Source organism: Prinia subflava, chromosome 3, assembly GCF_021018805.1.
Source record: "Prinia subflava isolate CZ2003 ecotype Zambia chromosome 3, Cam_Psub_1.2, whole genome shotgun sequence".
NCBI classification, from domain to species: domain Eukaryota; kingdom Metazoa; phylum Chordata; class Aves; order Passeriformes; family Cisticolidae; genus Prinia; species Prinia subflava.
In genome coordinates, this window is record NC_086249.1 from 107,682,174 (window position 1) to 107,705,561 (window position 23,388).

At 44.5% G+C, this 23,388-nt stretch overlaps 1 protein-coding gene across 1 annotated transcript; it reads right to left on the bottom strand.

The window, feature by feature from the left end:
- Positions 1-1,515: 1,515 nt before the first annotated feature.
- Positions 1,516-12,449, bottom strand: LOC134548495 (uncharacterized). Its single transcript, XM_063393393.1, has 9 exons — positions 10,232-12,449; positions 9,706-9,830; positions 9,370-9,415; positions 8,160-8,235; positions 5,643-5,768; positions 4,309-4,340; positions 2,901-2,973; positions 2,651-2,795; positions 1,516-1,873 (listed from the first exon to the last, which is right to left on the bottom strand). Exons 1-9 carry the CDS (start codon positions 10,898-10,900, stop codon positions 1,828-1,830), a joined length of 1,338 nt encoding a protein of 445 aa, XP_063249463.1. The 5' UTR covers positions 10,901-12,449; the 3' UTR covers positions 1,516-1,827.
- Positions 12,450-23,388: the final 10,939 nt, after the last annotated feature.

Here is a 23,388-nt window from a genome sequence, read left to right on the forward strand (position 1 = left end):
CAGGGTACACAATCCACTTATATCTACTCGTACTTCATTTCTCCTTACTGGCAGAAATAATCACTAGATACAGAATTGCTAAATCCCACAAACTCCACAGGAACGAAGACAAACCCAAAGAGAAGGAGTATTCCCCTCTTTCAAGGTGACATCTGCCACTGGCTACCATGTTTAGGGAGACAAAGGGAAAATAGAGTCAGCCTTCCTCGCTACTTATCTCTCCATCAGCAAAGGCAGCAAAGGCAGCAAAGGCAGCTGGCCCATTCCAGCAGGTGATACTCAGCAAACAGCTAGAACTCATGGAGAGATTCTGCCTTCGTTGTGGCACAGAACAGCAAGGCAAGGCAAAGCAGAGCAGCTGGGCTGGGGTGACTTGGTGCCTTCTTGCCTCAGCTGGGCACTGCTGGCAAGCTATGGGCAACTCAGACTGGAGCAAGGCCACTCTTCTTTCTGGCACAGTGCTGCTGACAGGCACTCCTGGAATTTGCATTGAGGCAGAGCAAGATGCAAAAGAGGAACAAAAGGGAGGGGGAGAAAGAAAAAACCAAAGCAAAGTTTCTGCCTTGAGCAAAGACCACAAGGCAAGAGGGGTCTGCCTGAGAGACCCCTGCCTTTGAAAAGGAACCCCAGCAACCCCTGTCCCTTGAGTGGCAACTTCCAGACAGGGGGCTGGATCTTTAAGAGACAGTAACAACTTTGGGCACAGATAGATATGGACTACAATAACATCCTGGGTTACCCAGGGCACATGCTCATTTGAAGTAGACCAATTTGGCTTTCTTCTTGCCTTTTCCCAGGCTCAGCACCCCCTCAGACTTCTCTCCTCCTGCTCATTACAGCTGCAAGTCGATGCCACTGGCCACACACAGGGTACAGGGCACAGTGTGGCCTCTCGCTTTGCCTGTGCTCGCACCCAGCTTCTCTGCAGATTGCAGCCCCTTCAGGGGTGGGAGGGGGTGGCCCTTCTGGCAGGTGACCCCTCATCCTGCTGCCCACTCCCTCAGGGGGACAGGGGAGAAAGTCACAAAGGCAAATGTGAGAAAATACTCATGGGTCAAGATACACTCGGTTTAACGAGGGAAAGAAACTCTCTCAGGAAACACTTCATCACATCACACTGTGGCCAAGGCTGGCAGGGAACTCTGGAGGCTACTGGGCCCAAACTCTTGCCCAAGCAGAATCACCTACAGCCAGCTGCCCAACTCAGGGGGTGGTTCAGGAATGATGGATCTTTTAAAAAGGATATGCATGGTGGCAAAAAGCTGCCTTAGTGTAGCCTTGGCATGTCTGAAATCTTCAATTCCAACCTCATCCCATTACATATTGAATGCATAAATAATTGCCCAAGTTGTAGTGTAGTGGCAATATCTAATGCAAAATTTTTATCCATAATTTTGACCTTTTTAATGCTGTGAAGCATAGCACTGGAGTCCATCTAATACTAGAAACTGCTGCTTCTTCTTGAAGGGAAAGAGTATCTTTTGCATGGGTAAGTCTGATTAAAATAACACAGAGTTCCAAGCTGATGCTTGTTTTATTAGAATACCACATAACATGAAATTTTCAATTTATGACACATAAGGATCAAAATCTTCAAGTTTCTTGCTCTATTCCAAAACCTCTAAGATGTGAAGAAAAACCCAACACGTTGTTCTAACCCAACATCTTCAGAATGTTACTTTGAAAACGTTAGCAAAGTAGAATTTAATTTAAAGCATTTAATAGCTGAGACAAGCAAAAAGCTTGAATTAAAAAGCTGAATTACAGAAGAGCAACCCAATATTCATACTACAAATCTACCTTTCCACAACAATTAGTACTTCCAGGTCATTTTTTTCCACCAAAAAGATGTTGTAGTAGGGCAAAGATGATGCTGGGGAAACAAAAACAACAAGAAGAGCACGTTACACTTAAAATACTTCTCTGAAAATCAGGAAAAAACTAATTTCTGTCCAACAGAAAGACATAAAACAATACAGAGGGGAAACTGAAAAAATAGAGGAAACAATGAATAACTTGTGCACTAATGGCCTGGTCTCAGTCATTAAAGAATAGCACAGATTACAATTAACAAGGAGTTTTATTTTTAAAAAAACTAACAAAAACCAGCAGCTGCCAGTATCCAGCTGGTGCTGTGCAGTGATGGACAGCACTCACAGGATCCAGCCCTGGCAGCAGGAGAGAACTCCTCTGTGCAGCCAGCAGGCGTCTGCACAGTGACCGATTTCCATTCAGAATGGTGCCTTTGGCAGTCAGAGTTACAAAGTGCAATTTGCTCAGTGGCCAGATAAAGGTCACGTGCACCTTAATGGGGCCAAAGGTCCATCTGGGAAGACCCTTTCAGCTGGCACTTCTCAGCTGAGAAAAGCCACTTTGCATAAGGGCTGTGAGGGAGGTTCAGTGACCCCCTCTCATCAGGAGTTTTCCCCAAAGACTGCTCGGAAGAGGAACATTTAGTGGGAATGCTGCCCCTTAGCATGAGATAAAATGACATCCCTTTTTTTGCCTTGGAAGGCTTTGGTTTAACCACAGAAAAGATGTCTCAGTCCTTCAAAATAATGGAGAACAACCTGGCACTGCCAGAATCAGCCTCTGACACAGGCTTGGACAGAGCCAGGACTGCCCCTGCTCATCAGTGCAGGATTAGTACCTTCTCCAGGACTGTGAAAGACCTCTTCCTTCTGACTTCATGTTCCCTTTCTTTCCTGTTTGGTCCGTTTGCTGCAGCAGCTGCACTGCACCCTCAGCCTGACTGGCTACTCTTTTTTGTTCAAGGGCAAATTCCACAGGTTCCCCTGTAAGAAACAGCAGTGACAACAAAACCACAACCCCGCTCTCTACACACTCTCTGCGTATCCAGGGCAATGAAACTCAGTGGAATCCAGGAATTCCTTACTCACACAAACTCAGTTGGTCACAGTCTTTAGTAAGGGATGCTGGGCTAAACTCAAGCTCATTTGCTTTGGAGGAATTCTAAAAGGAAAAGGAACCCAGAAACTGTTACATAATGCTAAATTCTATTGCACAGAGATTTTTGTTAGCTTGCTTCCTGAAAGTATTAAAAAGCAAGGTCTACACTCTTTGTTGTGTGGTTTCATTTGAGGATTTTTTTCTGCTACAATGAGGACTTTTTTCACCGAGGTATTTTTACACCTCCCTTGTCAGGACATAACCTCAAGCTGCAATTCGTTTAGAAGACTTTAGCATACCAGACTGAACTAATAGTAGGTATGGAATAGGCAGAGATTTCAAAAAACATGATCAAGGGAGCTGTAGGAAACAACAGCCCCTGGACAGTGCAGGCCCCTGGACATTAGCCCTGCTAAGACACAGTCCTGGGACACTGACTTAACTCTGAAGGGACAGATTTCCTTCCTATTTAACAAGACCCTTCCCTTCTTGAGAAGCATTGTAAAATACTGGGTGTATTTGAAACCAAAGCCATACAGTGTTGATAAACTGAGAAAGTGCCTTGGAAGAATGACCAGAAAAACTCTGATAAAGTACAGGAGCTACTGACACGTTTTTATCTGAAACCTAAACGTTTCCTTTCTTCTCCTGACCTTCAAAACATTGCAAATTTGGTATTGATAACAATTTATTTTGCATTTCTGTTTTAGACCAAAATTAATAATTAACGTACATTCATATTTCCTGCTTATACACTGAACACCAAAAAACAATTCAGGACTAAAACAAGCACTGGGAAGTCAGCCAGAGAAATATGCTCAACAGTTTTAAACAAAGTTTTCTTTCTAGGACATCCTATTTCCGCCATTTTCAGAGGACTGCCCAAGGAGTGCAAGTAGCAGGAATGCAGAGATAAAAAAAATTCCTTAGTGGAATTTGGACTTGAATTATTCTTCATTAATTCACTTCAGACACTTACCTATACTGAAAATAAACCTACCCCAAGCTTTCATTACATAAAAACTTCTCAAATAAACATAACTTTACTGTTTATGACACAATACCTAGGGAACTACTTAATTACTCAGCAATATGAACCTCACAGACTCTTCCAGTGAAGAAAACATTGGATAGCTCACTCAGTCAGGCTTGCAAAAAATCCATGAACTGAAGGCAGCAGGCTCTCAGGTCCCGATACAGGACTGCTTTCCCAGCCCAGCAGAACTGCCAGAAGAACTTCTCTCCCCTTGCATGGTTCTACAGGAGAATTTGGTGCCACTTTACGCTGACTGACTGCAGTAGGAGAACTCTAGCATTGCCTAAAGGCATATATTCTGCTTCTCAGGAATACTTAGAACATACATTAAACAACAAAACAAAACCAAATGCACAACTTACAAGCTCATCAGTGCCCTTCTTTACTTCTTTACCTGCAACAGAAGTATAACATTTGGTGAATATTTAGACTGGACTTTCTTTAACCAACTGAACAGTACATTTTTGCATTGCACTTCCCCTTCCAGGAGCAAGCTAAACTACTGTGAAACAGTCTGGGCCTCCATATGATACACTGAAATAGAAAACATTCAAATGCAGCTCTTTCTGAACCAGGATTCCTGGCTATGGACACCAGAGATCAATGGGATGGCACAATTGCTTGTCTTAAAGAAGTCAAAGGTGTCTTCAGAAGAGATGGGCCTGAAGAACAGTTAGCATCTCGCTGTGCTTTGGGCACCAGATGGACAATGAAGGACATCTGGAACACAGCCTCTAGAGAATACTGGCCAGCTGTAGGACGTATGGGACTCACACGTATTTCCCTGAGGACAAATCTCCACCAAGAGAAACCTGAGACATCAAGCCTGAAAGTCACAGTGCCTTCCACTGTTCCTAATTTTGGAACATCAATGCTGTACAACTATCTGGATAGGACAATTACATACTGCAGGTGTACAGGGAAGTGACTGAACTCTCCATGGTGAGAAGTTTTTACATCCAAACATAGGATGTTTGATAGGGAATGCAAATAGGCGAGACTAAGAAATTACTAACTGGCCATTTTATAAAGATCACATTATCTGCTAAGCAGTCATTAATAAAAGGTAACTTTTTTCAGAGCCTTATAATTAGAACAGGAAATAGTAAGAATACTCAGTTTTGAAAACAGGAGTTTAAATGTAGAGTCCCACAGAGGCCTTAGCTGTGGCCTGAGGTTGTTCAGAGAATTCATAGAAAACCTGGAAAAAGAGACACTGTTGAGGTGAAAATGTTTATTATACAAAAGACATTATTACCATGATTACTATAATTATTTTTTCTACAAAAATCCATTCTATCTTTAGGAAAATAACAACAAAGAATGTGATGTTCTATGTCAACAAAGTAGTCAAGCAAAAGGGAGAAAAACATGTGTCTCATCTATATGTATGTGCTCCACTCCAATGACTGACATTCAAAAACGAAGGTTGGGAGTCACTGGGCATTGCTTCATAAAAATACCAGCTAAAGAGTCAGCAGTGGCTGGAAAGACCACTGAAAGAAAAATTTTAGAAAAGCAATACGAGACAATAAAGAACACCCTGTTGTGCACTATTTCAGACTCACAGTACAGTCATCCCACATGCAGTTTTCTTCTCTCTGATTCAGATACAGTAGGTGAAGGAAAAGAGAAAAGCAAGACATAGATCATAGATATTTCCAGAAATTACCCAAACATAATCACAGTGACTTACCACAAGATATGTTTCGCTGAAATGAGTTCAATTCCAGATACAATGTACAAATGTAGGGATAAGGCACAAGATGGACATTCTCATGTTTGAATTTCATCTTTGATACTCGCTCCCATTTACTCAAATCTGAGAAGAATGGTAAGACTTAAAAACACAACACTAACATTTCAAAGGAGCATGAGTCCTGAAGACCATGCCTTCAAAAGCTTCAAAAGTCACAGCACGCTGCACATGTGCACAAGGGAGCAAATACAACCTGTTACTATGAACCTGTGAAACTGCACCAGTAACACGCTACAGAAAACGCTTATCCAGCTTCACTTATCCACACTGCCCCAGCAGTCACCTGTATTAATAGTGTTCTGTTCCCTTAACTGTGTTTGGCTTCAGTTCTGACATCCTCCTGCAAAAAACCATGCCAGGCTCTTCCAAACCTATGAACTGTAAAATCCCTCAGCAGTCTTCCTAATTAAAAAGGAATTATCTTAAAATGCCCTTTAAAATTGAAAAGGATTTGGATTCATAGAAGCAGCATCATTAAATTTACTTCACAGTTCAAAATGGGGGAAAAAAGATAATTGACATGACAAACAGCACAGTTACAGCCATTCCTTCATGTGAGTGCAGTTCTGACATCCAGGAGCTTCTGCTTGGAAGAACAAGTGGTGCTGGACACAGTTCTCCTCACACACCTCTGATCTCAGGGAGAAAGACGTGAAATGAATTCTGTTAGTCCACATTTGCTAGCAGAAACTAACATCCCGGGGACAGAAGATGATGAAACTTTGATACAATCAGTTCCTTTAAGGACTGAAATTGCCTGGTTTTTGGCTTGAAGGACTCATAGCTGTTGATTAACAAGGAGTCACTCCACAGAGAGGAGCCTGACACACCAACTGTAAGAGAGCTCCTCGTGCCAGGCCTCTGAGCTCACAGTTCTCTTCCAGGCCCAGTGCTGGCTGAGCATGTGGATGGACTCACAAGTTCTAGAAAAACAAGTTTCTGAACCAAACACTCCTCAACACACAGGCAGAACTGGCTGAGCTTTAGAGAAGGAAACCAATGATGTTGGTTGGGTTGGGTGTCTCCTGCATAATGATGCTCTTGGCTACCTTATCTTCTTGACTGACAGGAATAAGTTCCTGTCATATGTACCCGCTTTGGACAGAGAAAGAGGATGGCCTCGTTCCTGCCTGCTATTAGGAGGCTTAATGCAGTCTTCTAAGACAGGAGGGGAATGCCCTGGAGGTGTTCATTACTCCTGGGCACTCAGAATCACAGGAGGTAATGCCAGATCTGATCCAGAAGCTGACACACCTTTGGGACTGGAAAACGCTAATATTTAACTGAATTACTTTTCTCTTCAACTAAAGCCTCAGGAGAGTAACTTCTTAAGCCATTACACAACAGCAACTACAACAGAAATATCAATGGTTACCATATCTTTTATCAATTTATCATTGATTTAAATGAATAATCCACAGAATATGTAGCAGACATGACTAAATTCTGTCCAGTTGCACAAGCCAGAAGAAAAAAATGAAGGCCAGTCTTGGTACATTCTGATGAAAAAACATCTAGAAAGTGGAGGAGCCTGTAGTACAGCTGCTAGCTAGAATAATCATATTTCAAATGCCTCAGCACTTCGATATCAAAAGTGAAATCTCAGGAAACTACACTCTTCAAAACCTGTGCATGCCAACAGTTAAGTATCAGCTTCTACATGACAATGCTGTGCAATTGCACAGAGCTTTTACAGCACTGTGGACAGCAGGCCAGACTGACAGCAGCTCAATGCCTCTGCAAACTTCAGGGAAGATGGAAAAGATCTGCTCACTGGTCCCACAGGACTGAGGGGCATGAGCACAGTAAGGTGAATGCTGACATGTGCTTCACATTTGTTTCTAGGCTTCGGGACCAGCACAACTGGATGACAATCTTGCAGGCTTTGTGTGTTCAAAAGCCCGTCTGGACTTGGAATTACCTTAGCTCAACTACTGCTCCTTGTAAAGCTCACTCTGTGAGGTGCTTTTTGCTTCTCTCAGCCATGTCTGAGACACGAGCACAGACTCACACCTGCTGCCATCCTCCATCCCCAAAGGCTCACGGTGGTTGAACCTGGAGGGCCCTCACAAGAACAGCACTGTGAGCACCCTGCCCGTGGGCCAGCACTGCTGGGCCTGTGAGGAGCGCGTCACCTCCTAGGAACCTTTGGGAACAAGGCACCAGCTGTGCCTGCAAGCACGGGGTGGGCTTCTGGCACTTAAATACACCTCACCTGATCTGGCTAAAGCTGATCTGGAACCCAGGGCCCTTTGGATGAAAACACTGCAAAACACTCTTGTCACATCAGTTCTCTGGTGAAGACAACACCTGAGGTGCCCACAATACCTTCAGCCAACGTCAGACTGCACAGATTGACGCAGATCTGCACACTCCTACACATAAATGTTGACTTATGCAATGCCCAACAGATACGAGTCATTGCATCTTTTATGAGTAGGAAAGAAAGGATACATGGAAAGACAGTGAAGTGGTCTGTAGAAAATGGGTGTAAATCATCAAGATTTCCAAGGATTACTCGAACCACTTCCTGGAGAGGCCAAAAAAATAAACAAAGGAAATAATTAAAAACACAGTCACAATTCCACTGTCATGTACACTTTCAAGGCTTGGGAAAAAATTAACATTACAGTTTGCATGAATCATGGAAGACCAGGTTCTAGATATTCTGCTTTTCCTCCCCCCCTTCTTCTTCCTGCTCCCTCTTGCCATTTTAGAGTGCACTGCACTAACAGACTCACAGAAATTTAGGTGAATGAGTATGTCAATCTTGAATTAACATAGAAGAAGTACTATGGAAAATAGAAGTGTGCTTTTAAATTTAAGGAGTGTAATTTTATTTTTCCAGCAAAACACACACAGCATTTACCTACTCTTCTTTCTCTGAATAGTAACCTAAATCAGTTACAAGGGAACTGCAGTTAAGCCTCAACAAACTCCTCCTCTACAAACACAAAATTTTTATACCCCTCATTATTTTCAAATGTGAAAAAAAGAGTAATTCTTCATATCAATTAAAATCAGCACATTTTCTTCAGTAAGGTTTTTAATGCTATTACTGTTGTCTGAAGATTTTTAGAAATTAAGTAATAGGAAGGAGTTGGCAGTACATTTGTCTCAATTTCTTAGTAATGGCTGGGAACACCCATTCATTCCACAGCTGCAAGGAAAGCATGTGCAATTTAGCATTAGATTAGACTCTATCAAGCCAGCTCACCAGCACTGCCACAGCCCCTGAAAAACCAAGAGGGTCTAGCAGCTAGTCAAGCCTGACAACTTGAAAGCAGTGGTCAATTTTGAGGCTGAGACTGAAATCCTGGGAAAGGGCTCCTGCAGAAATGACTCTGAAGAGGACTCAGAGAGGAACTGGGGGCGACTAGCTCAACGAACAGGAGTTTCCATTTGTCCAGTTTGAACTGTCAGTAGCTTCTCTGGAATATTTCAAACAAAAGCATGACTCTTCTACACTAAATTTTGCCTGCTGAGGAATATTTTTCATTTTTGTCTGTTTTTTTTTTTTCATGCTCAGACTCTCCAGGGAAGTTCCCCATTACCCACACTTGAAATGCTGCATTTGACAAAATGTTCTCAATCCCATAACAAGCATATGATTTGTTCAGCCTAACACCCATCAGAGGTCCTATGGACCTGCCTCAGCTCCTACCTCTGATTCCTTGGCAGCACTTTCAGTGAGACTGAGACTGGGAGAGCTGCGAAACAAAGAGAGAGCTGGAATCATCCCAGCCAAAATGCAATTAAGCTACATTTCATGTAACAGTTTAAACAGCAACAAAATATAATTCCTGCTGAACAGGAAAAAATACTTAGTAGGCAGATAAATTCCTAATCTATTACTCTTAAAAAACATCCCTGATTCACAAGGATTGTTATGTGTGAAGTTTCTACCCACTTGTGTTTTGTGTTCGAACATCTTGTGTTAACTCACTGCCACATGCAGTCAACTAACAGCAGGCAGACTTCTCAGCTTTAACACACGTACCTGTTGAAGCTGCCATACCGGATTTTAAATTTGTACACATGCCTGCCAGCATGAAGAAATCTTGTTTCGGGCAACGGATAAGTGAATGGTTTCAACGTCATCTGTCTCTCTCCCTGAACGCTAGACTAGGAAAGCACGAGAGTCAAAGGTTAATTATGAAAATCCCTCATCATGTAATCTTTTCATATGACAGAACGAGATTACATGCAGTTTTTCTTCCAGGGGACATTTGCACAGAGAACTCTCCTACCAGCCAGCAAAGGGCTGATCTGAATGCCCGCTTCAATAGCGCCGTGTTTTTGAGCAGGATGCGAGCACAGACCTGGAGCAGACGGCCACCCCGCCTTCAGCCCCGCAGCTGTCTCTGCCGAGGTCCCGGAGCCTTCCCGGCCCCGCCTCCGCCAGCCCAGGCCCCTCCGCAGAGCCCCGTGGGGCCGGCGACCCGCACCGGATGCGAGGGAGGCCCGGCTGCCGCCGATCCCGGCCAGCGCCGGGGTCCGGCCCGCAAGAGCTCCTTGCTCCTCACCGCCACCGCCGCCTCCTCCCGGTGCCCCCGCCGTGAGGCGGAGAGCCCTGGCCCGCTGAAGCACGGCCGGGCCCCGCTGCGGACCCCGGCCAGCGCCCGGCCTGCCAGACGCGAGATGCCGCCGCCCTCCCAGGGTCGGGGGCAGCCCGCAAGGCCTCCGGACAGCTCCGGCCGCCCTCCGCTCCACGCCCACCGGCCCCGCCGCGCACACCAAGCCGTCGCCTCCGGCGGGGCCGGCCCGGAGCTGCGGACCGAGAGGAGCCGAGCGGCGCTCAGCCGAGCGCAGCCGAACCGAGGCGAGCTCAGCCGAACCAAGGCGAGCCTAGGCGAGCCCAGCCTAATCCCGGCCGAGCCCAGTTGAGCCCAGCTGCAGGTGGGGAGGGGGGACGTGGCCCAGAGCGGGTCCGCAGCTCGGCAGCCCCTTTCCTCTGCGGGGCAGCGGGGTGGGACGTGCTGGTGGCGGGTGCTGGAGTTGGCCGGGCGGGGCTGCTGAGGTGGCGTCTCAGGTGAGGCTGAGGCTGCAGGAGGCACTGGACCTGCCGTGAGAGGGGCTAGCGGCCCATCCTTGGCCACTACAGCACCTCTTTCTTTTCTCTTTCTGACGCACACAGCTCCCTGCTGCACCTCTGCTGCAGCCCCTGTTGTCCGTCCTTCATATAGCTGGAACATTTTTTATAGTGCATCTCCTTAAGAAAGACTGGAGTTGAAAGATCTTCCCTTTTCCCACAGTGTTAATGTGCAGGGACTGATCCTTCGCCGTTCACTCAGTGAGATGAAATCCAGTTCCTATAAGCAGCTGCATGATGGTGCCCCTCAGCATTGGTAAAGACATTATATGGAGAATAATTCAGCAGCTGCAGAACAATTTTGAATTGATTTTCACTCTTTTAGTTTAAAGAAAAAAGCGAAATAAGCATAGGGAGTCAGGATGTAAATTGATTTCGTGCACAAGCAGAAAATTAATAACTACAGGAAATGATGTTCAAGCAAGCAGATAACACCGTGGAAAACACAGCTTCACTAACAACTCTAACCTTCACCAACAACACTGAGCCCGGCATTCTGGGTGCATCTCAGCAAGAAGGGCTGCATCCTGTTTGAACTGCTCTTGCAGAATAGCAAATGGGAGGCTCGAAGTTGGTTCTACAGTAGAACAGCATCCTCGGGAATCCTACTGCACTGCTGCCAGATAAAGTCACCTCAAAAGCTGGAATCCAGTTTCTTTTTTTGTTTAAATTAAGTGTCTTAGCACTGCTGTGCTTCCTGATATCCCCTGGTCATACCTGGAGCACTGTATGTACCTCCCCCTCTTAACCATACTAGAGAAAATGCTGAGGGGGAAGGCTGGCAGGTGTTCATCAAGTCTAATCCACAGCCACCTTTAGGGATGTATGCCTGTCTTTCCAATATTTTCATGTCCAAGGAGACCAATACATTTTATACACTATGTTCTTGTGCTCAATATTTCATTGATAGGAATAAATGAGGAAAAAAAATCCCCTTATCATATGATTTCTTGCAGCTGTACTATATAGAACTGAGATATTTCATATATGCCATGCAAAACTATTCAAATGAATGCCTAAGATGCTTAAGCACTTAGGAATTTTATTCCATTTTGTGTTTCAAAACAATTCCAGTAAACAACTTCAAATATTTTTGGTTTATGTAAAACACACGGTAAGCTCTTAAGGTGAGTTTTGGGTACAGGAGGTTGTTTGAGATTGCTTTTTTTGTGACAGTGACATGGCAATGCTCTCTGGTGAGCAATTAGAATATCTCTGAGTCCTGGCTGCTTCTGAGGAGAATCTGTGCCAAGGCAGGGGAAGGTACTTAGGCATTCTGAATATTTATTTGTGTATGCTCTGAAAAATGTATTAAATCATCCTGAATGTAATACCTGAAAAACAGTGAATATTGCCAATGTGATAATTTAATGGCGTGATCGTATTTTTAATTAAAAAAATAGGTTTTCTGTATTTTTAGGGGATTATTATGAATTTCTTCTAGGCAGGTAGTAACACCTTGCTCTGCCTTGGTAAAAAACCCCTGTGTTCTTCAGTCAGTTTTGCTTTTGTGGGCCTACTGTGTTAGAGAAATAGTTTGTTTCTTTTCAATATTTGTCAGATCACCCAAAAATTTTGCTTCTGTCTCCTGCTGTTACATATCTAGATGTGAGTTGTTTGAATGTGTTACCAACATTTTTTCTGGTTTATCTTTCCTTTCTGCAGGATTTCTATGGGGGGAAAAAGCCTCAGATGAAGAATGCTTGAAGATCTACCAGAAACATTTCAACGCTGGGCAGAAATGCTCAGACAGAAACTACTGTTGTATCAAAGGCAGGCAGGTAATTACTATAATTTCTGTCTGAGAGGTAAATTCATTCAGGTAAGGCTCTTAATTTCTTGTGTTTGTAATTTTTCAGTATGTGCTGAAAAGACCAAGAATTATGTCATTGTCTTAATCCATTTCATAATCCATAATCAAAATACTAAAATATATGCAGCAGACTAGAGACAACTGTTCAGAAGTTAGAAATGAAACTGGACCTTTGCAAATATTTGTTCTTGTACTATATGCACCTCAGAAATTGGATACATTAAAATTATATTTTAGCAACAGTACAGTATTGTAATTTGCTGTATTCACAGAACACATAAAAGCAATTGACAAATATATTTTTCAATACATTTTGGTATTTGATAAAGGTCTATGTTATATATGCAAGAATATAAATTTTAATTATGTTAATGACATTATGTATCACGATTATTTTATTTTGAGGAGTAATTGATTAAAATTGTAATTTATCAGGGGTTTTACAGTTAGGAGCTGTAATTTAACCAGAAATGTGATAATTACAGATAGATCCCAAGCTGCATGTTATCAGCTTATTGTTAGTTTTCTTTAAATAGCAGATTATAAAACATGCTTGGCTTGTTATATATTGCCATTCAAAATATCCTAGTATTAAATATAGATAGTAATGTTATTATTGTCACACTATGCTTGTGCAACTGTGGACATCATCAGACCTAAAATAAATACAGATTTTCTGCTCATACTCATTTATGTATTAAAAACTGTAAAGTTTCTCATTTTTGTGTGTATAATATTGATTTGAATATAACTTGATTTTCAAATAAAAATGTATCTATTATATACAAGATTTTAGGATATAAGAAATTTTACTGGAATTGGAAATACAAATGTAACTTTTCTATACATATATTAAAAAATAAAAGGCTTGAAAAATGTAAGAAAATAAGATCTATATGAAAGAAATAAAAATAGTGTGTGTTTACTGCTCAGCCCTGCTCACTGCCCCTCATTTTCTCGTTCTGGCCCAGGTCCTCCCTGATATTCCTTCTGTGTCACTCTGTCCTTTTATCTGTTTGTGCTTCTTATCTGTTCTGTCCTACTCTCTGTCCTCCATGCCTCTCTCAGGATCCCTCTTCCTTTTTTATTCCGTCACTCTTTCCTGCTCTGTGGGCCATTGTTTCTCACTGTATCTTTCTGTCCTGTTCCCTATTATATTTTAATAGCACTGTCGTGCTGCCCGTCCCATTTCTTTTCTTGGTCTCCACTAGGGTGGAGTGGCAGCAGCCCCAGGGAGAGCTGGAAGGATGACGAGGGGCAGCTCCTGCCCAGGCTGCTTTAGGAGGGGTTCCCTCAGCTCCCTTTGGGCTGGAGCTGCCGGAGGAGAGGGGCTTGTGCTCCCTGTGGGCTGGAGCTGCCGGAGGAGAGGGGCTTGTGCTCCCTTTGGGCTGGAGCTGCCGGAGGAGAGGGGCTTGTGCTCCCTTTGGGCTGGAGCTGCCGGAGGAGAGGGGCTTGTGCTCCCTTTGGGCTGGAGCTGCCGGAGGAGAGGGGCTTGTGCTGGGCTCCGGGGGTGTCTCATGATGGTCAGAGCCTCTCCTTGGCTCTGGGGGAGCACTGGGTGCACTTGGATGTGGGGCATTGCTTGAAGGAGGTGCTGGGGGCAAACCTTTGTGCTAGACGGGGCAGCAGCAGCTGAGCCAGGGTGGGTTTGTAGGGGGGACTTTCCTCCTTTCCCTTTGCAATTTTATCTTGCCAATCCCTCCCTGGTGGCCCCAGAAAAAATGGGGACTTATGAGGACAAAGGGAGTTTAAATTAAGGGAATAAACTCCTCTTTTGTTATTGTGTGTTTAAACTGGGGGGAATTCCCCTTCACCTGGGATTTTAGGGGTATTGATTGAAGGAAAACTTAGCTTTTTCAGGGTGTTAAGGGTATCAGTTGACAGGGAATCCCTGTGTTCTGTTTTAAATAGAAGGGAGGAAATGTTGTATTTGGGGTTTGAATTGAGGGTAACTCCCCCATTTTTATCATGCTGAGGTTTAAAGTGGCTTTGAAGCCCCGTTGTTGCTCTTTTAAAAGGGTTTGAATTGAGATAAAAATCTCCCTTTTCCCATCATTGGAGAGATTTAATTTGAGGAAACAAGCTCCTTTTCTGTTCTTGTCGGGGATTAAATTGAAGGGGAGAATACATTTATTTGCCATTCTGTGTGTTTAGGGTGAGGTGAGCGCTCGCTGTTGCCTCAGTTTCAGGGCTTAGGCTGAAGCAAAGCTCAGCTTTGGCAGCATTTGAGGGGTTTAAATCAGGCTGTGCTGCTGCGTTTGAGGCACCTCTGCCCCGGCCTCGAACGCCTCGAGGGGAGCACTCCCGGCACATTCATTCCCTGGAACGGGAATGTCGCGTTGTGTATGTGGTTTTTATACAATATTACATTATTCGGTGATATGTGGTGTTTTGGTTTATTTTTTTGGTATTTATTTTGTGTCATTTGGGTTTGGAGTGAAGATAACTTAATGGATGGATGTGTTTGTATTTGAGGTAGAATTAATTTAAGTAGCTTTTTAAAATAGACTTCTGAAACGTATTATTGGGGTTTTGGTTTTGTTTATTGTATGTAAGGGTTCAGATTGTAAGGCCAGCTTGCCTGGTGGAGCTTTAGGTGTTTTGTTAGATGCAGTTTTTCATTTTTAAAAGTTTTTTCTGTTTAGTGGCTTTAAGGTGGTATTTAATAATTTAGTGTGTAGTTTTATTTTGTATGTAGATGTTATATTATAAGGGATGTGGTCTACTGATTTCATGTTCTGCTTCTTAGTGTAGGTGTTGATCATGTTGTGTTTGATTTGAGTTTTGTTGATTTTTTTTGGTGGGCTGTTCTGTATTTCAAGGAAATGTTTTCTAAGATTTACATTGGTGTCATGGGCTGTAGCTTGAGGTAGAGGGCAGGTTTTTATTGATTTCGTGGTGCTTGTGGCTTTTATTATGGTGAGTAGGTAGTGTTGGTTTTGGTGGGTTTGGAGGTAGTGAGCTGTAGTTCATTTGTTAGGGTATATTAATATTTGAATTGGATTTTGATTTCTTGTATTATTAGGGCTTTATTTCTTTGGCTTGTTTGATTGCAGTATGTTCTATAGTTGCAGCTAATGTGGGAGGTATTGTTTATGGTTCCACTGATCTTTTTGTTTTGTGTGTAATAAGAGGTGGCATTTTTGTTTGGATGGTTTGAGGCATTATGGGGTTATTGAGATGGGTTTTGGGTTTTTTTGTGGGATTTTTTTTTGATTGAGTTTGGTGAGTTTTTTTGTTTTGTTTTTGGTGGGTTTGTTTTGTTTTGGGTTTTGTTTGTTTGTTTGTTTGTTTGTTGGGTTTTTTTGGGTGGTTGTTGTTGTTATGTTGGGGTTTTTTTGTGTTGTTATTTTAGGTTTATTTCTGATCTTTCTATTTTTGTAGTTTGATTTGTTTGTTGTTTTGGTGGTTTATATTACTTTTATTTTTGGGAAGGTGGGTATTGATGGATTTTTAGGTATTTTTTGGGGGGCAGTGATGCTTCTTTTTTAGTAGTCTAGATTTTTTCATGTTGTTCATTAGTTTGGCTAATTTTATAGAGTATTGGTTATTATTTTTTCAGTAAGTGTAGGGATAGAGGGTTTTTTTAGTCACGTTTAGGGTCAGTTGTAGAGTTTTGAGTTTAGTAAGTTGGTTCATGTTTTTTACTATTTTTATGATTGGTTATGTGGGGTTCTCTATGGTTGTTTTTCATTTTTGTTTCATTTTTAGGAGAGGAGTTGTTAGCGAAAAGAGTGCAGTGGGATTTGTTTTTATTTTAAAAATAATTTTTTAAATTTATTTTTACATTTTAGGTCCCCAGTGCTGCCGCCCTGTGGACACAGCGCGGTGCTGCAGCTCTGCCCCCTGCCCGGCCCCGAGGAGCCCCGGGCTGGGAGCGGGGTCTTAGTGCCCGAGTGCGGTCACTGCCCGGGAGCTCCTGTTCGATTCCGCGCTCCCGGCCGTGTCCGCGCGATGGCCGGGCCGCCCGCGGGACTCGGCAGCAGGAAAACACCGAGCACTGCGTGTTTAACGGGAGCCGGCCCGCTTGCCCTTGCGGCGCCTCGGCCCGGCCGGCGCCGCCCTCAGGGAGCCGAGCGGAGCTCCGGGAGCGCGGGGAGCGGCACCGAGTGCGGTTCGACTGTGCCGAGCTGGCCCGAAGAGTGGAATCTAAGCGACTGCATCCAGTAATAGCCGAGCTGTGCCGATTAGATCCGAGTGTAGCCGAAGAGCCGAAAACACCCGAGGATTTCCGAACAGCCGATAATAGCAGAGTATTGCCGATAACAGCCGAGTTTAGCCGAACGGCCGAAAATGGCCGAGTGCAGCCGATAACAGCCGAACCCAGCTGCGTTTAGCCGACTGTAATGGGATCGAACCGAACCAGCTCTGCCGAACCACGCCGAGGTCGCCTGGTTATGACCCTATGACTGTGGCTGAACCAAGGCTCTGCTGCAGGTGTATTTGAGACATCTTTCCTCTTTGACAGAAGGAAGAGGAAAAAAATAAAAAGAAGAAGAAAAAACAGGAGCAGTTCCGGGGCGGTCCCGGGGCGGTGTCCGCCGTCACTGCCGCCTTCTCGGCGGGCGATTCCAAGGCGCTGTCGGGCTCTCTGCCGGCCGGTCGGCGGGCGGGCGGCCGGGACGCGATGGCGCTGTGCCCGGAGCTGGAGCGCTCGCTGTCGCTGCTGCAGCCGGGCGCCGGCCGGGCCCAGCAGCAGCAGGAGCGGCGGGCGGACGCGGCCCCCACGCCCATGGTGTTCATGTGCGCCGGCTGCGGGCGCCCCGTGGGCAACACCTGCACCTGGGGTTCAGTGTCGAGGACAGCGGTCCCATCCTGCTGCGCAGTGAGTACCAGCGCTGCCACCCCCGTGCCGCCGCGGTCGCTGCCGCCGTGCCTCCTGCCCTGCCTCCCGCCGCAGCTGCGGCCGCCAGCGTCGCCGCGGACCCGGGGCGGAAGGGCTCCGAGCTCCCCGGAGAGTGCGGATGGTGAGGGCCGGGCCTGGCTGGACACAGTCCCGGGGGAGTCGGGGTTCCCGGCGCTGGGGACCGGCAAAGGGCCCGGAGCGCTCGTGTGGCCCGAGAGCCCCTGGAGCACTTATCTGGGGTGGGCTGTACAAGCCGCGTATGGCCTAAGGGAGAGGGATTTCTCACAAGGACATGTAGTGATGGACAAGGGAGGCAGCTTTAGATTAAATGTCGGGAAGAAATTTTTCCCTGCGAGGGCGGTGAGGCCGTGGTACAGGTTCCCCAGAGAAGCTGTGGCTGCCCCTGTGTCCCTGGAAGTGCCCAAGGCCAGGTTGGACAGGGCTTGGAACACCCTGGGATAGTGGAAGCTGTCCCTGCCCAGGGCCGGGGGTGGAATGGGGTGAGCTTGAAGGCCCCTTCCACAATTCAGCGATTCTGATGGTCTTGGTCTTGCTGAGGTTAGCCAGCCTGAGGAGCTGATGCAAATTCAGGCTAAAAGATGAGTGCTCATCATTTATACTGTGTAAAGCATGAATGAAAGGTTAAAAAAGTTCTAATGCATGATTTAAAATTTTTTTTTATTTTTAAGAAAAGGGATGGGGAGAGGTGCCTCCTTTTATTTTCTTCTGAATAAATGTTATTCCTTGCTTGCAGCATGGTAGAAACCCTACTCTGCTCTGGCTGCTCCAGGACCCTTGGCAGCAGATACATGCACGCCTCAAGGCATCTCGACTGCAAGAGGGATTTGTTCTGTGTCCGTACTGACTCTGTTGAAAGGTAAGTGCAGAATGTTTATGGGTCAGCCTGCCAGCTCCACTGCACTCACCAGGCATGGCACTGAGGGTGCTCCTGTTACATCTCTGGCAAGGCTGGAGGGAGCTTCTTCTGCTGCTCTGTCCCACGGTGCTTGTCTGTATTGCTGCTGTTGGCATCCCAGTGCTCAGTTGTAGGGAATATCACCTGTGTAAGGCACATCCTAGAAAAAGAACCAAAACAAACCAACCTGGCCTGCCTTTTGTGTGGGAAGTTGCATTCCAGCCCAGAAAATATCACCAGGTCCGGGGCACTAGAGGGTTCCTTCGCATTTGATTGGAAGAGTTCACAAACCAAACACCAAAGAGGCCTGGCTGGAGCCTGTTAGGGGTCCGCATGATCAGCAGGGAGTGTGGCCAGAGGGGCTCGGGCAGGACTTGGGGTGGCTCTGCCCTGTGCTGGCCACATCTGCTCTGTCCTTGCTAAGATGGGCAAAGGCAACTCTGACAACTGAGTACGTGCTTGAGACTCTCACTCAGCTGTCTTAAAATCTGTCTAGAAAATGAAAGTGTGCTTGGGTTTAGTTGGTTTATAGCACTTCAAAGGGGTTATTAAAAACTGTATCCTCAATTAAGGCTCCGCACCAGAGTCCTTTTGTGCAGGCATTGTCCTAATAGACAGTGGTTGTTCATCTGGACTGGTTTTAATGTCTCTTTTTTTTTCTGAAGTTCCCATTTATTTTGCTGTATTGCTGTGGATATTCCCCTTGGTACTCTGGACAGGGTTTGGAGATTTTTTTCTTCATTCCACTGCTAGAGTACTTTTTTTATTGCATGGCAGTAAAATTCTCTCATGCACTAACTTGGCTGCAGAATGGCATTTTCTGGCAAAGGGATGCTGCTTCTGCCTGCCAGCACTGCACTGTTCTTGGTGTCTTGGTGCCATTTTCCACTGTATCCCGTATCCCCAGAATCCACGGCTGTCTCTCAGGGTTCTAAAGGAGTGCTGTGTTTGGATTTTTGGCTTCAGAGTGGGAAGTGCTCTGTAACCTGATGTAACCTGTGGCATCTCAGCTGTAGGCCAGGAACCCTGGAAAAGCAAGCTCGCATTCACGAGGAGCCGCTTACTCTTGAAAGCCCAGCTGTCTTGCAAGAGGTGCCGCACAGGGTGAGTTTTAACCTTACATCATTCTTTGTTGAAATCACCTCTGAGAAGTCTTAATATGCTTCAATGGTTTCTGCAGAACAGCTTATTCCACTCAGAGCAATTCAGTGCATTGTAACATGTACTGGACTGCTTCCTGTAATTGCTGTCTTGTGCTCTGCAAGACTTTTAGCCACTTTTCCTTCAGTTTTCTTGGTAGTTAGCATTTTCTGTTTATCAAGCACAGCATTAGGTTCCTCTGGCTGTCTCAGAAATTGGATCAGTTGTTTCTAGTTCGTTCTGATTCACTTCTCCAGATCTTCATTTAACTTTTAGCCATGTTTCTTCTGCCTCCTGTGGAAATGGACTTAATGCTTTTGCTGTAACTTTATCTTGAAATAGTAATCATAAATGAATCATGGTAAATCAGGTTGATGTTTTGCTCTACTAAAATCTTGTGACTGCAGGTAGGAAGAGTTGGGAGCGAACAGTCTGAGGAAGTGGACTGTGGAAGCTGAAGGTTGTCCAGCCAAAGCTGAGTGTGTGGCTCTGACACTGACCAAGGCTGGAAAGAGTTACTGTGTGGACAGAGAATGTTAGAGCCGGGTGAGCTTTCACAGGATGAAAGAAGCGAGGAGAGAATCGAATGGAAAGAATTGCTGAGATCAGGTTTGAGCCCTTTCTTTGGGTTTGGGATTTGTTTGTGGTTTTTTTTGTTACCTAACACTACCTAGCACTTACTTACTTACTTACTGTGAGATTTGAAGTTTTCTCCAAAAACTCAGAATGAATTTCCCCACTCTGCCCCACTGGTAGCAGCACACAGGAGAACAGAGCCTGTGGTTTGGATCTTGAGGGAGTTCCAGCAGTACAAGCTATGAGTTACCATGTTTCTCCCAAATTTACATCCAGCAAATCTGAGGAATTACCTCTTGCCTGAGCATTCCTGGTCTCTGTGACTCTTTAGTAAGAGACAGCTGGGACTGGCCAAGCTGAGACAGGATCTGTTCCTGTCAAACCATCTATTTCCCATGCGGATGAGAATCTGGGGGGCAAGTGCCCACATCACTCCTCACAAATGCCCACACATACTTCTGGGGCTGCTGTATCTATCTGCTGGATTTGTCAGCGCCAGCATTTGCGAAGGATCACCTTGTGAGCAACTCAAAAGACAGATAAATAGAGGCAGCAGCAATTGTCTTGAGTTTACCTTATGGTAAGGCTTATGGATATTTTTAATCACTATAAGAAGGCTTATGGATATTTTTGATCACTTTCTTAGCACTTGCAATTACCCCTGCTACCACACAAAAGAAACCGAGGAACAGGAAAGCTCCGCTCTGTATCTCTGGCAGAAGAAAAGCCAGCAAACCAGTTTGCGTTCACCCCGATTCCTAGTCCTGTGCTGCAAGTACAGAAATATCTTGAGCCTTTGGGAGGGGGACTGGGACTGTGGAACCCAGCTGCATGTGTCTCCTAGGCCACGTTTTTCTTGGAAGCACCTTTCCTAGTTTCACTGCTTTTTGGAAATGAACTGTTCTGAGCAGAACCAGTACCTTCAGACTCAGGGTCTGAAAACAAAACAACCATAAAAACCACTAAAAAGCCCCCAAACCCACTGCCTAAGAGAACAAAGAAAGAGAAAATATACCGGGATTATTTTAATAAACCTGAATTTGTGGGAGGCACTGGGTTTGTTTTCCCTTCGTGCGGCAGCACGAAGTTTGCACGCATTTTGCTGCCGCTTTGGCTCTCAAGAACTGGAAATGCCTGGATTTCTGCGTGGTTTCCCCAGGTTCTCCTATTTAGCAGGAGCTGCACGGTGAGGTCGGTGTTCTGAGGGAGGCCCTGGCACAGCTGCCAAAGGCCGGGAACGTGGAGTGTGCAGGGAGCATCCGGGGGGCTTCTCCCCCCTGAGTTTCTCCCGGGGTGTGCTGCCTGCACTGCTGGATGTTGGACCCGGCTTTGGGCCGTTCTCCTGCGGTCCCAGCACTGAGTGCTGCCCCTGTGGCCAGACCTTGCCGTGTGCCGGCACCAAACCCGGGCAGCCGGGGCTGCTTTTCCAGCCCTTTGGTGCCACGGGCGGCCCCCGATTGCCGGAGCTCCCCGGCACCCGGCCTGGACTCACTCTGTGGGGGGGCCTGTTCCATCTGCCTCAACCGAGGACATCCTGCCCAGGTTTGACACTTGACTCCCGTTGTTTTTCCTCTTGCAGGCAGCTGGCAAAAGAGGAGAGAGCCCCTGCGAGGCAGAGCCCCTGGAATGCCCTGTCCTGGTCTGAGGTTCCCACTTTTATCTCCGACTCCCGGAGAATTGCTGGAGCAGAACCAGAGAGTGTCCATTTTATTTCCTGCCTTTTCCAATAAACGGTGACTTTCAGCTGGAGTGTGTTCCTGGTGTTATCCTCCTCCTCCTCCTCCCTGGATTTGTAAATAAATGTCCTGATTTTGGCCAAGTAGAATTTTGTTGTTCCAGGCATTGTGGCTCTTTTGTTTCATTGAAACTTCCCAACTCTGCTGAGACTTTGAGATGTCAAATACAAGTAAGACTGGAGTTTCTTGGGATTGTTACTCACACAAAATAGGGATCCTTCTTGGACAGGAGTAACTTGACGTGTTTAATGCCGCTTCCCTTTAAAATCAGAGCAGGGGAAGCAGATTTGAAATCATCATTCCATGAACTTGCACCAAATTCCTCCAAAGCTGCAAAAGTTTTCCTTGTTAGAAATTCCTGAGCTTGTTTTCCAGGCAAGCTGGGATTTAGATGTTCTTTGTTCCTTGGATTTGCTGGTTTTCCTCTCTCTCATTTTAGTAAAGGATTTTTTTTTTTTCATATTTTCCATGCTGATTGGAATTTTTGTACTGCTCAGGGCACATTGCCAAGGAAATGTACCAATTTCATGTTGGTAAATCAGGCATTGTTCAGCACCATATGCCCACAAGTCTGTAAATTTCCAGGGAAACTTGCTAAGTGTTGAATTGCCATAATGAATCTCTTTGTAAAGTTGATTATACTTTTTTCTTTATTTTTAATTACTTTGAATTTTTTATGTAGGGTTTTTTTTTAATAAGTGATGTCTTTTTGTATTTTTAAATTTTTTCTTTTAAAAAATTTTCTATTTTAATTTTTCCTTTGTAATTTTTCCTTTGTAATTTTTCCTTTGTAATTTTCCTATTTTATTTTTTCCTTTTTATTTTTTTCCTTTTTATTTTTTCCTTTTTATTTTTTTCCTTTTTATTTTTTCCTCTTTTTTTCTCTCTTTAACTTTTTCCTTTTTAATTTTTTCCTTTTTATTTTTTTCCTTTTTAATTTTTTCCTTTTTAATTTTTTCCTTTTTATTTTTTTCCTTTTTAATTTTTTCCTTTTTAATTTTTTTCTTTTTATTTTTTCCTTTTTATTTTTTCCTTTTTTTTTTTTTCCTTTTTACTTTTTTCCTTTTTATTTTTTTCCTTTTAATTTTTGCTTTTTATTTTCTTTCTTTCTAATTTTTCCTTTTTAACTTTTTAATTTTATTTTTTTCTGTGTTTTACTTGAAATTTTATTTGAAAACTTTTTTTTTTTCTTCATGTTTTCTTTGTGTTGGTGTGTTTTGGTTTGGTTTGGTTTGGTCTGGTTTGGTTTGGTTTGGTCTGGTTTGGTTTGGTTTGGTTTGGTTTGGTTTGGTTTGGTTTGGTTTTTTCCTCTCTCTCTACTCTTTTATCTACTTTTTTATAGCCCAAGTATGTAGAAGTTTGGCTGGTGGGAACAGAGGAGGTGACAAATGAAATCCATGTCCACTCCACGTCCGGATAGAATTGAGAGTGCAGCTAGAGAAATCTCTGTATTTTCTGCTAAATTAGAAATCCTGAACAGAGAAAGCTCTAAAGACCAAGGGGCCTTCTTTTTTCTTTTTCCTTTTTCCCCCGAACAATTCTCATTGTAGCCATTTACAGGATC